Source organism: Neovison vison, chromosome 7 (assembly GCF_020171115.1).
Source record: "Neovison vison isolate M4711 chromosome 7, ASM_NN_V1, whole genome shotgun sequence".
In the NCBI taxonomy this organism is placed as follows: Eukaryota; Metazoa; Chordata; class Mammalia; order Carnivora; family Mustelidae; genus Neogale; species Neogale vison.
Window position 1 is genome coordinate 201,840,549 of NC_058097.1, and position 14,961 is coordinate 201,855,509.

Consider the following 14,961-nt stretch of genomic DNA (forward strand, 5'->3'; position numbering starts at 1 on the left):
AATAGACTGTTTTTTATTTTTAATTTAATTTAATTTATTTATTTATTTAAGATTTTATTTATTTGAGAGAGAGAGAGAGACAGCACAAACGGGGAGCGGCAGTGGGAGAGGGAGAAGCAGACTCCCTGCTTAGCCGGGAGCCTGACACAGGGCTTGATCCTAGTACCTGGTGATCATGACATGAGCCGAAGGCAGATGCTAAGCCATCTGAACCACCCAGGCCCCAAACAGGCTATTTTTTAGAGCTGTGTTAGATTTCATAGCAAAATTGAGTGGAAGGTACAGAGATTTCTCATATATACCCTGTTCTGCTGTGTGCACATAGCTTCCTTCACTATCAGAATCTCACACCAGAATAGCATATTTAATAACACTTAATGAACCTACATTGACATTACTCCCAAAGTCTGCAGTTTACATTAGGGTTCACCTTTGGTGTACATGCTGCCGGTCTTGACAAATCGCAATGATACGTATCCACCATTCTAGTGTTTACACAAAATCGTTTTCACTGTCTTGAAATCTATGCCCCGCCTACGTACATCTACATCCCTTCTTCTCCATATCCTCTGGCAACCACTTAACCTTTTACTGTTCATAGTTTTGCGTTTTTCCAAAATGTCATGTACATGGAATCATGCAGTATGTATATAGCGTTTTCAGATTGGCTTCTTTCATTTAGTAATACACGTTTTAAGTTTCTTCCATGTCTTTTCATGGCTTAATAGCTCATTTCTCTTTAGGGCTGAATAATATATTCCATTATCTGGAGGTACCACAGCTTGTTTATCGATTTACTTAAGAATGTCCTTGGTTGCTTCCACATTTTCTCAGTTATAAATAAAACTGCTGTAAGCATATGTGTGCAGGTTTTTGTGTAGACTTAAGTTTTAAACTCCTTTTGCAAATTTTTTTTCATCTGTGCCTTATCTTTTCATTCTCTTAACAGTGTCTTACACAGAGCAGTTTTTTATTTTTTTAAGCTATAAAAATTTTTAAGCAGTTTTTAATTTTAATGAACCCCAATTTACCTGTTTTTTCATTCATGGATTGTGCTTTTGGTTTTATAGCTAAAAACTATTGTTAAGCCTAAGTTTTCTCTTATCTTCTGGAAGTTTAATTTTTAATATTTGTTTGTCCTCGCTTTGGCAGCACATTGCCAAAAAAATATTTGAGAGTGTGCATGCATAGTTGGGGCCTGTGGCAGAGGAAGAGAGAATCCAGGCTGACTGCTAATTGTGGAGCCCATTGTGGGGGCTTTGTCTCATGACCCTGAGATTGTGACCCGAGCTGAAACCCAAGAGTCAGATGCTTAACCTAAGACTGTGCCACCCACCTGCTTCTCTTCTAGAATTTTTTAAGTTGTGTTTCATGATCCATGATCTGTTTTGCCTTAGTTTTTGTGAAATGTAGTAGGTCAGTACTTGGATTTGGGGGGAGGATATGAATATCTAGTTGTTAGAGCACCAGTTGCCGAAAAAGACTTTTTTCCCACGCTGAAATGTTGAATTGTCTTTGGTCCTTTGTCAAAAAGTATAGTTGTATGAGTGACATCATTTAAAATAAATCTGTTTCTAAACTGTACAGTATGTTTTCCTAAAATGTATTGCTTGTAAACTGGAACCTGGGCCTAGAAGATTAGAGTCATATTAAATATTCTGGCAAGAATAGTTCCTGCGTGATTGAGCATTTAAATTGTATTAAGTCAGGAGGTTCCCAGTGCTAGAATGTCCCACTGGTAGTGAAGATTAAGATTGGCTAAGGTCGTAACCAACAGATCTCAGCGTTGTAAATCTTTATTTTTCCTTCTATGATAAATTTTGTGGGAGCATACTTGGGCCATGTAGCAAATAAATATTTGAATCTATACTTGTCAGGCCTGTGCTAGGTTCTGGGGAGCTAGCAGTAAAAAGGAAGATTTCTACTTCCAGAATTTGCTTTTATCCCTCTAGGTTTCAAGACAATAGTGGGATTGTGTCTGTTCTTAGAAGGTGATACATTTGCATCTTAGGGTATATTGATAGCAGAAAAAAATGAGATCATTGGAAAAGTATATGCCAGTAAGTATAGAGTTTAAATATGGAATGATACAAAAGGTCTGGAGAACAGATAGTGTGTTGGTTGCATAACATTGTGAATGGACTTAATGCCATTGACACTCAAAAATGGTTACCAAGATAAATCTTAAGTTATATTCATGTTACCCCACTTTTTAAAAGTATGTGCCATTATGATACATCACTGAGTTTAGGCCCGCCTCTGTCTGATAATCACACTTCCTATTGGTCTATTTGGACTAGTTGGGAGAAACGGTTTCTGAAATAAAATTCTGTAGTTCAGTTCTGGTAGAGAGGAACAGGCGGTGATTTTATATTTCACTTACTGCCTCCAGTAGAGTCGGTCTTTGTGGCTTCTCAGCGAAACCCTTGAGACTTCTGGGTGTCCTGGATTGCCAGGCTGTGGGTGGAGCTTCAGCTGTGGGTGCAGGCTGGCTCTGCCTTTCACTGTGTGCTGTTTCCATTTGTTGCAGTTTACCAGATGCAAGCCTTCTATTGCCGGGATACCAAGAGAGATCTACAACTTGAACCATTGTTGGGTCAGAATGCTGCAGTTTTGACCCCTGAAATCTTAATAAAGATTCAGGATGAGAGCAGTAACCGTAATGCCGATAACAGAGCAGTTGTTGACCAGTTTGCTGTGAACGCAGACCCTTCATTTCGGAAGTGAATCCAGTGATTAAAAACAAGAGCTTGTTTAGAGGGAAGGAAAGAACACTTTATTTGTGGCCAGTGGAACCTGGATAACCTCTCTTGTCTTCCTTTCCCTGAATTGACGGTGGAAGAGAAGGTGGTAGGAAAAGCTTTATTGATGGCTGTGGCTAACAGTGGTAAGGTGAACTGTGAACTTCCTTAAGTCTGTAGAAATTTTATCCATCTGAAACCTTTAATTCCATTCTTGTTGGAGAGTATCTGGTTGTCAAAAATTCTCAGTTTTCAGTCTCCAGATTGTAGGTTATGTGTATGGCCTTTGCTGTGGCAGAATAGGGAAATTAATTCTTGTTGTGCAGTGTTTTCTACGATTTTTGACTGACCTGCAGTAAGAAATATATTATTCTATGTTACCACCTGTTACTTTGCATACGGCTGGATGTACATAACTAACAAAAGTTTCAGGAAATGGAACTTACCCATACTACATTTTCTGACACTTTAAATTTCATTCTATTATTACTTCATTTTCCAAAAATGCATATAGGACCTAAATTGATATATTTTTTAGTTTTTTTTTTTTTTAAAGATTTTATTTATTTATCTGACAGAGAGAGATCACAAGTAGGCAGAGAGGCAGGCAGAGAGAGAGAGAGAGGAGGAAGCAGGCTCCCTGCTGAGCAGAGAGCCCGATGCCGGACTCGATCCCAGGACCCTGAGATCATGACCTGAGCCGAAGGCAGCGGCTTAACCCACTGAGCCACCCAGGCGCCCCTAGTTTTTTTTTTTTTTTTTAAGATTTTATTGATTTATTTGACAGATAAAAATCACAAGTAGGCAGAGAGGCGGGGGGTGGGGGCAGGAAGCAGGCTCCTCACTTAGCAAAGAGCCCGATGCTGGGCTGGATCCCAGGACCCTGGGATCAGGACCTGAGCCAAAGGGAGAGGCTTAACCCACTGAGCCATCTAGGTGCCCCATAGTTTTTCATTTTTATTTTAAGTAATCGCTGCACCCAAGGTGGAGCTCAAACTCATGACCCCAAGATCAACAGTTGGATGCTCTCCTGACTGAGCCAACCAGGTGCCCCAGTGATCTGAATTGATTTTTGTAACTTGTGGTTTAAAGATGATTGATGTAGAATAGTGGTTCTCAAAGTATGATTTATACTCAAGATTCTTCTATAGGGATCTGCATAGTCAAAACTATTTCCATAGTAATAATTAAGATGTTGTTTGTCTTTTTCTCTCTCATTCTCTGATTGGAGATTTTCTAGAAACAGTAGTTTTCCAGAACTACATGATGTGTGATATCATTGCTTGCAGAGCTAATGGCATGTATATTTGTGTACTCTTGTATTTCCTTTTATTTCCTAAGGTAGTAGGAAATACAAGTGCTTATATACAGCACCTATACAAGTGCTTTTTCAGATATTAAAGTGCATTTTCAGTACTCCTGTTGTGCTCTTACTTTATTTTTTTATTTTATTTTTTTTTAAAGATTATATTTATTTATTTGACAGAGAGAGATCACAGTAGGCAGAGAGACAGGCAGAGAGAGGGGAAGGGAAGCAGGCCCCCTGCCGAGCAGAGAGCCCGATGTGGGACTCGATCCCAGGACCCCGAGATCATGACCCGAGCCGAAGGCAGCGGCTTAACCCACTGAGCCACCCAGGCGCCCCGTGCTCTTACTTTAGATTTATATGTACCTGCTATAATCTCTGTACTCTCATTGTGGTCCCGTGAATTATAACCCTGAAATCCTGAAATTTCCTTGAGCCTGTGTGGAAATACAGGCACAATGTGTTGCCTTGTTTTGCCATTTTATATTTAGAGAATTCCTCTGCTTTAATTTATAATCAGTAAATATATATAACCTATATAAATAACCTAAATAAAACATAAATACAGGGTATCTGGTTGGCTCAGTCGATTAAGCATCTGCCTTTTGCCCAGGTCATGATCCCGGAGTCCTGGGATCAAGTCCTACATTGGGCTCCCTGCTCAGTGGGGAGTCTGCTTCTCCTCACCCGCTCCCCCTGCTTGTGTTCTCTGTCTCAAATAAAATATTTAAAAACCTATATAAAACATAACCTATATAAACAAAAGCTGTTTGGGGTCCTCAGTAATTTTTAAGAGTGTAAGGGATTCCTGAGACTAAGAAGTTTGAGAGTTAAGAATGTCGACTTGGGGAGGGGAGGGTGTCACACTGTGTGTGTGTGTGTGTGTGTGTGTGTGTACGCGCGTGCACGTATTTAAAGAAGAAAAAATACATGGCACGAAATCTCTACCCTTAACAAGTTTTTACGTATACAGTTTTGTTCACTGTAAGCACTGTGTTGTACAACAGATCTAGAAATTTTTCATCTTATATAATTGAAACCTTAAAAACTTTCAACAGCACCTCTGCACTTCCCCCACCCATTCCCAGCAGCCACAATTTTACTTTTTGTTTCTGTGAATTTGATGAGAATATAGACTTTTTTGTAACTTTTTTGTAACCAATCTTTTGGACCTAAATTGAATTCCCAACTTGGCTACTTGTTAAATTATCCTGGCTCAAGTTACCCAACCTTTTTGATTCTTTCTTTCTTCATAACTAAAATTGATATTTTGCTATTTTATTTCATACGGCTATTTTGAGGATTACATGAGCTAGAAAAATGGCCTTGAAAATACTTAGCATATAGGAAGCATTCATATGTTAGCTCTTATTATTTTTATTTTTATTTCTATTTTTTTTAAAGATTTTATTTATTTATTTGACAGAGAGAGATCACAAGTAGGCAGAGAGGCAGGCAGAGAGAGAGAGAGGAGGAAGCAGGCTCCCCGCTGAGCAGAGAGCCCGATGCGGGACTCGATCCCAGGATCCTGAGATCATGACCTGAGCCGAAGACAGCGGCTTACCCCACTGAGCCACCCAGGCGCCCTATTTTTATTTTTTTTTTAAAAGATTTTATTTATCTATTTGCCAGAGAGAGAGAGAGAGAGCGAGCACAGGCAGGCCGAGTGGCAGCAGAGGCAGAGGGAGAAGCAGTCTCCCCGCTGAGCAAGGAGCCCAATTCAGGACTCAATCCCAGGACGCTGGGATCATGACCTGAGCCAAAGGCAGCCGCCCAACCAACTGAGCCACCCAGGCGTCCCAGCTCTTATTATTTTTGAATATGTAGTAATACCTAGCCTCATTGATATTCAGCTGTTGCATTTCTTTCTTTTTTTTTTAAGATTAAAAAAAATTTATTAGAGAGAGTGCGGGCCCTTGAGCACAAGCAGGTGGAGGGGCAGAGAGAGAGGGAAAACCAAACTTTGAGCAGGGAGCCCAGTGTGGGGCTCGATCCCAGAACCCTGGGATCATGACCTGAGCCGAAGGCAGATGCTTAAATGACCGAACCGCCCAGGTGCCTCCAGCTGTTGAATTTCTTAGCCACATTCACCTGTTTGAAGCTGGATCATTTAAACTTTCTGTAGGATCTTGTTCTCATTCTGCTTTTTCCTGTGCCTTTAGCCTTCTTAACTGGGTTTTGTTTTACATATAAACTGTGAGATTCTTGAAAATAGTAGCTGTCTTCCATCCATTTCTTTCTGTTGTGCCTTAGACACTACTCCGCCTGTAGTAAGAACTTAAAACGTGTACTTCCTTGGGCAAAGGCCATGGGAAACACAGGTTTAGAATTCCCATGAAGGATGGGGGCGCCTGAGTGGCTCAGTGGGTTAAATAAAGCCTCTGCCTTCGGCTCAGGTCATGGTCTCAGGGTCCTGGGATTGAGCCCCACATCGGGCTCTCTGCTCAGCAGGGAGCCTGCTTCCTCTCTCTCTCTCTCTGCCTGTGTCTCTGCCTACTTGTGATCTCTTTTTGTCAAATAAATAAATAAAATCTTTAATTAAAAAAAAAAAGAATTCCCATTAGGATAGTGGTAGGGAGAGAGCTTTTAGGGCCTTCTTCTGATAATTTACTGTCTATCTTAGGAACTTTCTTCCCACTACTGAACAGATTGCCTAAGAAGTATAGTGAAGGATGAATTAAAATTTATTAAATAATATCAGTTTCTTTGGTTAATCCTGTTCCTCTTGGCAATAAGAAATTCTAACATAATTGGCATATTTTCACCAGGGTTTCTCTCATTACATTCCAACGATTTAAGAGAATCAGTTATTATACCAAATAATTCAGATTATGATGTTTTAATTCTTATGGTCTGTAAGTATGTATAATGATTATTTCTAAAGATTTAGAGCAACCCGGGCAAGCAGGTATGGATTTTGTTTAAGCCTTTTATTTTTGTTGGTCAGCCCTCTTTTTTCCTTGAATTTACTTTCAACCTTCTCTGGTCTTCTTTTTTGGTAAATATATTTTTTTTAATTTTATTTATTTATTTGTCAGAGAGGGAGAGAGAGAGCAAGCACAAGCAGGGATAGTGGCAGGCAGAGGTAGGGGCAGGGAGCCCAATGCAGGACTTGATCCTAGGACCCTGGATGAAGACAGACACTCATCTGACTGAGCCACCCAGGCGCCCGTCTGATTGTCTTAATGTCCAGGAGTTTGTTCTAGTATAAGCTCATTGCTGCTGTGTCTTCTGACTCTACACTTCCCCTGTTCAGATTTGACCATTCTTTCAAGCTCCCTCTACCTAGAAGTTAAAAATGATATGAACTCTGTTATTTAGAAAAGGGCCTTCTCCTGAATAACCCCTTCTAGAAATTAAACCTTCATATTAAACTATTGGTAGTGAGAGGGTGGAGAGAATGCAGTTGTTGGATCTCATAAAATTTCATCCCTAGGATTAGACATTTGGTGTGAAGAGATTTAGAGATGGTGTAATCAGAAAAGAGCTCCATTCCAAAGGGGTGGACTTAGAAAATTTATTAAAAACCTATTGCTTGGGATGATAAAAAAAAAACTCTTGTCTGATGTTTAATGCTGTTTGAGAAGAGGCATTTGAAGTATGATTTATCTCTAGTCACACAGACCATTCTTTGGGGGCAAGATGGTTGGTTTCCCACTCCCAATTTTGATTTATGTTCAAAACCACAATTGCTGTTTTTTTTTTTTTAAAACAAGTGCTGGCTACCTTGTTTCTGTTTAATTTAATCCATATACAGTCCTGGGTGATGGCTTCTATTAAGTAGATCATATATAGGGCGCCTGGGTGGCTCAGTGGGTTAAGCCGCTGCTTTCGGCTCAGGTCATGATCCCAGAGTCCTGGGATCGAGTCCCACATCGGGCTCTCTGCTCAGCAGGGAACCTGCTTCCTCCTCTCTCTCTCTGCCTGCCTCTCTGCCTACATGTAATCTCTCTCTGTCAAATAAATAAATAAAAATCTTTAAAAAAAAAAAAAAAAAGTAGATCATATATAGTGAGAGGCTAAACTGGGATTTGAACCCTGGAAACTTGGTCTAAACCCTGCCACTACTCTACATAGCCTCTCTTTTAATCTGTAAGGCACTTCACAGTTTGCAGAGTATTTGTACATATGTTCTCATTTATTTATTTATTTATTTATTTATTTTTAGATTTTATTTCTTTGCGAGAGAGAGAGAGAGAGCTTGAGCAGGGGGAAGGGGCAGAGGGAGAGGGTGAAGAGAAAGAAGCAGACTCCCCACTGAGCAGGAAGCCCAACTCGGGGCTCAATCCCAGGATCTCAGTACCATGACCTGAGCTGAAGCAGATGTTCAACCAGCTGAGCTGCCCAGGCTCCCCATATGTTCTCATTTAAACCTCACAGCAATCCTGTATGTTTGGTGAAATTCTTGACATTTTCAACCAAGAAAAAAAATGTCTTAGGGAATTTGAAGGCAGTACTTAGACCCAGGCTCACACCCACTTCTTACTCCAGTTCCTTTGTTTTCATTATGTAGTATTGCTTAAGATAATAAATAATAAATAGAGTCATACCTGAAGGTGATTTTTTTTTTTTTTTGAGGGAGAGGTGAGGGGAAGGGCAGAAGAAGAGGGAGAGAGAATCTTAAGTAGGCTCCATGCCTAGTGTAGAGCTGGACGTAGGGCTTAGTCTCAGAACACTGAGATCATGACCTGAGCCCAAATCAAGAGTCAGACACTTAACTGTCTGAGCCACCAAGGGTCCCCTGAAAGTGAATTTTCTAAGAATTTGAACTTGGCTGAAGGTGATTGGTAATATTGTAAGATGTGATGCTTAAGTCTAGAGAAATTTAGCAAAGATGTGGCCATTAAGTTGCACTATTAGTTTCCCTTAGTAGCTTGAGTATAACTACTTTTTTTTTAAAGGTTTTATTTATTTACTTATTTGTCAGATTGAGAGAGAGAGAGAGAGCGAGCACACAAGCAGGCAGAGTGGCAGACAAAGGGGGAGAGAGAAGCAGGCTCCCTGTCGAGTAAGGAGCCCGATGGGGCACTCGATCCCAGGACCGCGGGATCATGATCCGAGCCGAAGGCAGCGGCTTAACTGACTGAGCCACCCAAGCATCCCAAGTATAACTACTTTTATTAAATATTTTCTTCAGGGATGCCTGGTGGCTCAGTTGGTTAGTGTCTGCCTTAGGCTCGGGTCATGATCCTAGGGTCCTGGGATTGAGTCCCACATCATACTCCTTGCTCAGTGGGGAGCCTGCTTCTCCTTCTGCCTACCATTCCCCCTGCTTGTATTTTCCTTCTCTCTGTGACAAATAAATTAAAAAATACTAAAAAAAAAAAAAAAAAAGAAAGAAAGAAAGAAAAAAAAGTAAACTGACTTCAAGCATTAAACAGTCCAGCAACAAGAAGATATTTGCCAGTCTTTTTTTTTTTTTTTTAATTTATTTGACAGAGAGAGAGTGAGTGCAAGCATAAGCAGGGGGAGAGGGAGAAGCAGTCCCTTGCCATGGAGCAGGGAGACCAGTGTGGGGCTTAAAACCCAGGACCCTGGAATGGATCCAAGCTGAAGGCAGATACTTAATCAACCAAGCCACCCACGCGCCCCCAGTTTACCAGTCTTAAACTAATGTTCCTAGGTAGTTACAGGAGTGAAGACATAATTTTTTCTGCTTTAACTTGAGTTGGCACAGATGAGTAACTGAAAGCTCAGAAGGAAAGAGGTCTTGCCAGGATTGTAGTGTAATCATGACAGTAGGAGAGGGGAGGAGTGTATGTGTTTGTGGGGGACAGTTTATAATATCAGCTCTTGATCTTTTGCCAGTTCCTTCTGGAGCTACTACTTCTACACATGAAATTTCATGACCCCTTTAAATCTCAAGTTTGACAGTTTGGAAAAAAAGGTCATATGTTGCTTAAGAGATTGACCTTTGTGAATCAAAAACCTATCAGTTCTAGAGAGAAGGGAGGTAGAGGAAAGCATCCTGATGAGAGCAATGTAGCAAGACTGGAAATAGGTGCATTTATATAATCTTGCTTCCAGGGACTACTTGCTGGCTCCCTAAACTTAACCGAAAGACTTCGGAGAAGATGCGTGTGTGGCACATTTCATTGTGTTATTTACTGAGCAAATGTCTCAAATCAGTGTTTTTCAGAACAAGCTGTCTTCTGAGGTCTGCAGTACCTTACTCAGTGACAGGCATAAAGATCATTTACTTCTTTAAATTTGAGATAAACTTCTAGGTTGTTGTTGTTGTTTTCTCTTTTTCTGTAAATTGTTCTTGCCTAATAGGTACACTAATCTTTACCTTCCAGGAGCTGCAGTGGCATGGCTTGTACCATGTATTATTATACTAATGACTTAGAGTTGCATCAGTTGCATCAGTTACAGAAGATGGTGAAAAAAACTAGGCATTATCTTTGTATTCTGTGTTCTGGGTGTCTGTTGCTGTAGAAACAAATCAAGCAGTAAACAGAAGTGTTCAGGGAGTATTTGGATCTCAGTGAATGTTCATTGGCTATTGAAAATAAAGTTAAGAAATTGGTTAGGTTGAGCGAGAAACTGAGTATTTCTGAATCCATTATTGTTTCCATTTTTGGATGATATTTTTTTGTTGTGTGTGGGTAATTTAAAGATTGTTTCCTAGTAATTAGGCTTTCTAAAATTCCTTTTTTTTTTAAATTTTTTTTTTTTTAAGATTTATTTATTTGACCGACCACAGGTAGGCAGAGAGGCAGCCAGAGAGAGAGGAAAGGAAGCAGGCTCCCTGCTGAGCAGAGATTCCTGACGTGTGGGGCTGGATCCCAGAATGCAGAGGCTTTAACCCACTGAGCCACCCAGGCGCCCCTAAAATTCCCTTTTTTGTTCTAGGAGGTAAATAATTAGAAAAAGCAAACCTTTAACATTTTGGGGGGGATACAGTTTCCTTTAGACTAATTTTTAAATGTCAGATAGTGAAAGTGATAAATTTAAAAAATGTTCTGGGGCTACAAAAAGGAAATGAAAATTTGAAAGAATGGGACAGAAGGTAGAGTGAAGAATTAACACATCTTTACCAGGCTGCTTATGGATAAACTAATTGAATATTTTGCATGTTGATAGAAAGTATAATATTACGAATACTTCTTTTGTCATTATCCAAGGAGAAAAGTAGGTATATTTGAATTTTTGTTCCTTTGAGGGAACAAAAATGTGCTTTTGGTATAACATCTGAACTCAGATTATTTTCCTTCAGGATGTTGATGAGGTGCCTTATCTTCATCCTGAACTTCAGAGGGTGATTTTGCTACTTAACAGCCACGGTTTTTTCCTTTGCAGAATTGTGATGATATCATGGTTAAATCTGCAGCAAGCGCACTGAACATACTAAATGGTATGTAGAAAAGCAGGCAATGTTGGTGGAAGGGATCCAGCACTTTAACTCATTTCTCAGCTAGTTGGTTTTGTGGAGGGCATATTTGTGGTCAGGCTAAGTGTATGCTGACTCTTCCAGAGAATTTTAGGATCATTCTGTATATATAGTAGGTATTTGACACCAGTTCTGCAGGAACCTTGAGGAGAAAGTTCACATTGTGTTGTATATCCAACACAAAGTGAAGCTCACTATCTTTGAGCTTCTGCCTTTTCAGATGCCCCTTTTTTCCTTCTAAATCAAGAGAGACTTAGTTGTGGATAAGCTTCTTGCCAAATTCTGTAGATATCTTCTTTTTATGGATTACTTTGTCTTTTTCTTGAAATTAACTGGTCTCGTAAAGATTTCATATGTAGAAAGTGTTCTGTGTACTGTTGATCTCTGCAGAAGTTGATGTAAGTTGCCCAGAAAATACTTGAGACTGACATAGCTGAACTTTCAAAAAGAAAGGCAAGCTTTTCCAGCCATGCCGGTTCATCAGTATGCCTTCTTTGTAATGTATTGGAGTAGTTATACATAAAAAAAACTAAGGGTGGGTTCTTCCTTAATCCTTGGGCTCAGGTCTCCTACTATTTTGGGGACAGTGTTACATGGCTCAAAAGATAAAAACTGTAAGGAAGTGATTTCCACTATTTTTGTACTTCCTTAGGATGTTCCCATTAAAATCCCCCATTAAGTAAGGTAAAATGGAATTATACAGATTTTCTAAATAAACATTATAACCTTTTTAAAAAAAGATTTTATTGATTTATTTGAGAGAGAATGAGCAGGGTGGGGTAGGGAAGCAGAGGGACAAGCAGGCTCCCTGCTGAGCGTGGAGTCTGACCCTAGGACACTGAGATCATCACCTGAGGCAAAGTCAGATGCTTAACCAACTGAGCCATGTAGGTGCCCCAAGATTATAATCTTTTATTTTTGAAAAATGCTTGTGCTCTGTCTACTTATATCTTATTAATGAGATATTGAGAAATCCAGTAGGGTGAGAGGGAAGCCCAAAAAAGTTTGAAGAGGTCACCTCTTCATAGAGGCGCAACATTAAGAGTCTGTATCCTTTGACCTTGGAACTTAGTAGGTATTTAGTAAAGTTATACTTCATGAATAAACATTTCCTCTTGTATCAGTTCTTATGGTGGAGCCTTAGTCAACCCCTCTGTGCTAGTTGTTCTTCCTTCTGAGTTTTAATAACATTTGTATCTACTTGTCTTAATACATGTCACATTGAATTGCAATACTATAATTTATTTACATGTCTGTCTCCCCCTACTGGCCAGCAGTCTTCTTGAGGGCTAGAACTGTGCCTTTTTCTTTGTATGGGGAGTATTTGGTTGTTATTCCATAGTCAGTGTGTCCCTGTTTTATGAGTGAGTTAAGTGTTCAGATAATTTTTATAGTACTCACATGCAGTGGGAGGAGGGTATAGACAGCAATCTGTCAGAGTGTGTGTGTGTGTGTGTGTGTGTGTATATCTGCTTCTGTGTGACCTTGAGGTAGGCCATGTTGATTTCTCAAAACATGAAATAAGAGAACATGAGAACAACACTTTAAAGTTCACTTGATTTGGGGGATATATATGTATTTGTATGTTTGTGAAGGGTGGGGGAGGATGAGAGCCTGAGCATTTTTCTTCTTTTAAAGTGTATATAAGTGCATATTAAGGGTAATCAAGTGGGGATTTGGTGTATTTTGTAAAAATCCAGATTTAATCCATCTAAATTTTTAAAAATGTGCCCTCAAACTTTTTTTTTTAATAGCAGTATCATGATGTGGGACATGAAAATCTAATTGTTTCTTGACTTCTTAAACCATCACCAGTGGAGGCTCTGTAATTAATTTTTTTTCCCCTTAGGCAGTGGAGTAAAATCAAAATCTTAGAGAAAATAGGAGATGAAGAATTAATCTTGGTAAAAAATATATTGGCAATTTCATCTTTACAGAAGGTGTGTAAATAAATGTTAGTTTACTACAAATTTAGTGAATGAGAACAAATTTTACTAACATATATGATGTACTAAGTTCAAAGCACTCTGATATAAAATGGTTTCTGGTTAGGAATAGTAATATTTTTCAGTCAGAATAGCTGAAAGACCAGTAACATAATTTGTCAGGTAAAAACTAGAATTAGAATTCAGGAATGGTAGGGGGCATCTGGCAGATTTAGTCTGTGGAGCATGTGACTTTTAATCTCAAGGCTGTAGGTTCAAGCCACACAGTAGGCGTGGAGATTACTTAAAAATTTTAAAGATCTTTTAAAACCAGGAATGGTCAAATAAACAGCAGCAGACCTAGAAATGTAGTGTTCCTTGGCAAATGCCAAAAATCTCCCACCCTGGGGAAGATTTTTGTTAACCTCCTATCTACGAAGCAGTTTTCTAATTTATAGAGTGTCATTTGTTTCCAAAAGATCCCACCACTTCCCCTCTCTTTGCCAGAGCCATTTAAGCTGTCTGGAGTCTCCTTCCTTTGCCAGTTTCTTCTAGCTGCCTCAAGCTGCTGGTGTGGTTAAAGTTTCATTCCAAACTAGTGTCAGCATAGACCTGTAGTTAAGACCATTGGTTCTAGAACCAAAGTGTCAGGATTCAAATTCCAGCAACACCAATTTTACTAGCTTTGTAACTTGGGCACATTACTTCTGTCCTTCATTTTTTTTTTTATAAAGTAGGGAAGATGATAATTTTTTTTTTTCAAGATTTTTTGTTTGATGGGGCGCCTGTGTGGCTCAGTTGGTTAGGCAACTGCCCTTGGCCCAGGTCATGGGGATCGAGTCCCAAATTGGGCTCCCAGCTTCACGGGGAGTCTGCTTCTCCCTCTGACCTTCTTCCCTCTCATGCTTTCACTCTTTCTCTCTCACTGTCTTGCAAATAAATAAAAATCTTCAAAAAATTAAAAAGAAAAGATCTTATTTATTTGAGAAAGACAGAGAAATAACAAGAGAGAGCACAGTCGGGGGTAGGGGATGGGTTGGGGAGAGGGAGAAGCAGACCGCATGCCAAGCAGGGAGCCTGACATGGGCTGGATCCCAGATCATGACCTGAGCTGAAGGCAGATGCTTAACTGAGCCACCCAGGCACCCTGAAAGGATGATAATCTTTTTTTTTTTTTTAATTTTTTAAAAAGTATTTTATTTATTCATTTGACAGAGCTCATAAGCAGGCAGAGAGGCAAGCAGAGAGAGAGGAGGAATCAGGATCCCCGCCGAGCAGAGAGCCCCATGTGGGGCTGGATCCCAGTATCCCAGGATTATGACCTGAGCCAAAGGCAGAGGCTTTAACCCACTGAGCCACCCAGGCGCCCCAAGGATGATAATCTTAATAGAGCTGTTGTTTACCTTCAGAGCAGTAGCCTTTCTGGGTGTCATTATAGTAACAGCCTTTTCCTACTTTATGCAACTTAACTCCTCCTCTGATTTCATTGTACCTTTGGGGATGAGAATTGCCTAAGCTCTCCAGGAAGAACTACTACTACTACTTCTTTTTTTTTTTTAATTTGACAGAGAGAGACACAGAGAGAAAGGGAACACA

General features: G+C 39.8%; 1 protein-coding gene across 3 annotated transcripts in view; it reads left to right on the forward strand.

Moving 5' to 3' along the window:
• The window catches only part of KDM2A (lysine demethylase 2A), a 118,183-nt gene that overhangs the window by 39,741 nt on the left and 63,481 nt on the right, over positions 1-14,961 (forward strand). Inside the window, exon 3 of one of the 3 annotated variants that reach the window (XM_044259806.1) lies at positions 11,350-11,404. The exons of the other annotated variants lie outside the window; for them this stretch is intronic. Within the exon in view, the coding sequence (XP_044115741.1) occupies positions 11,402-11,404 (3 nt within the window). The 5' untranslated portion in view covers positions 11,350-11,401. The remainder of the gene's footprint in view (positions 1-11,349; positions 11,405-14,961) is intronic. 3 annotated transcript variants of the gene reach the window in all.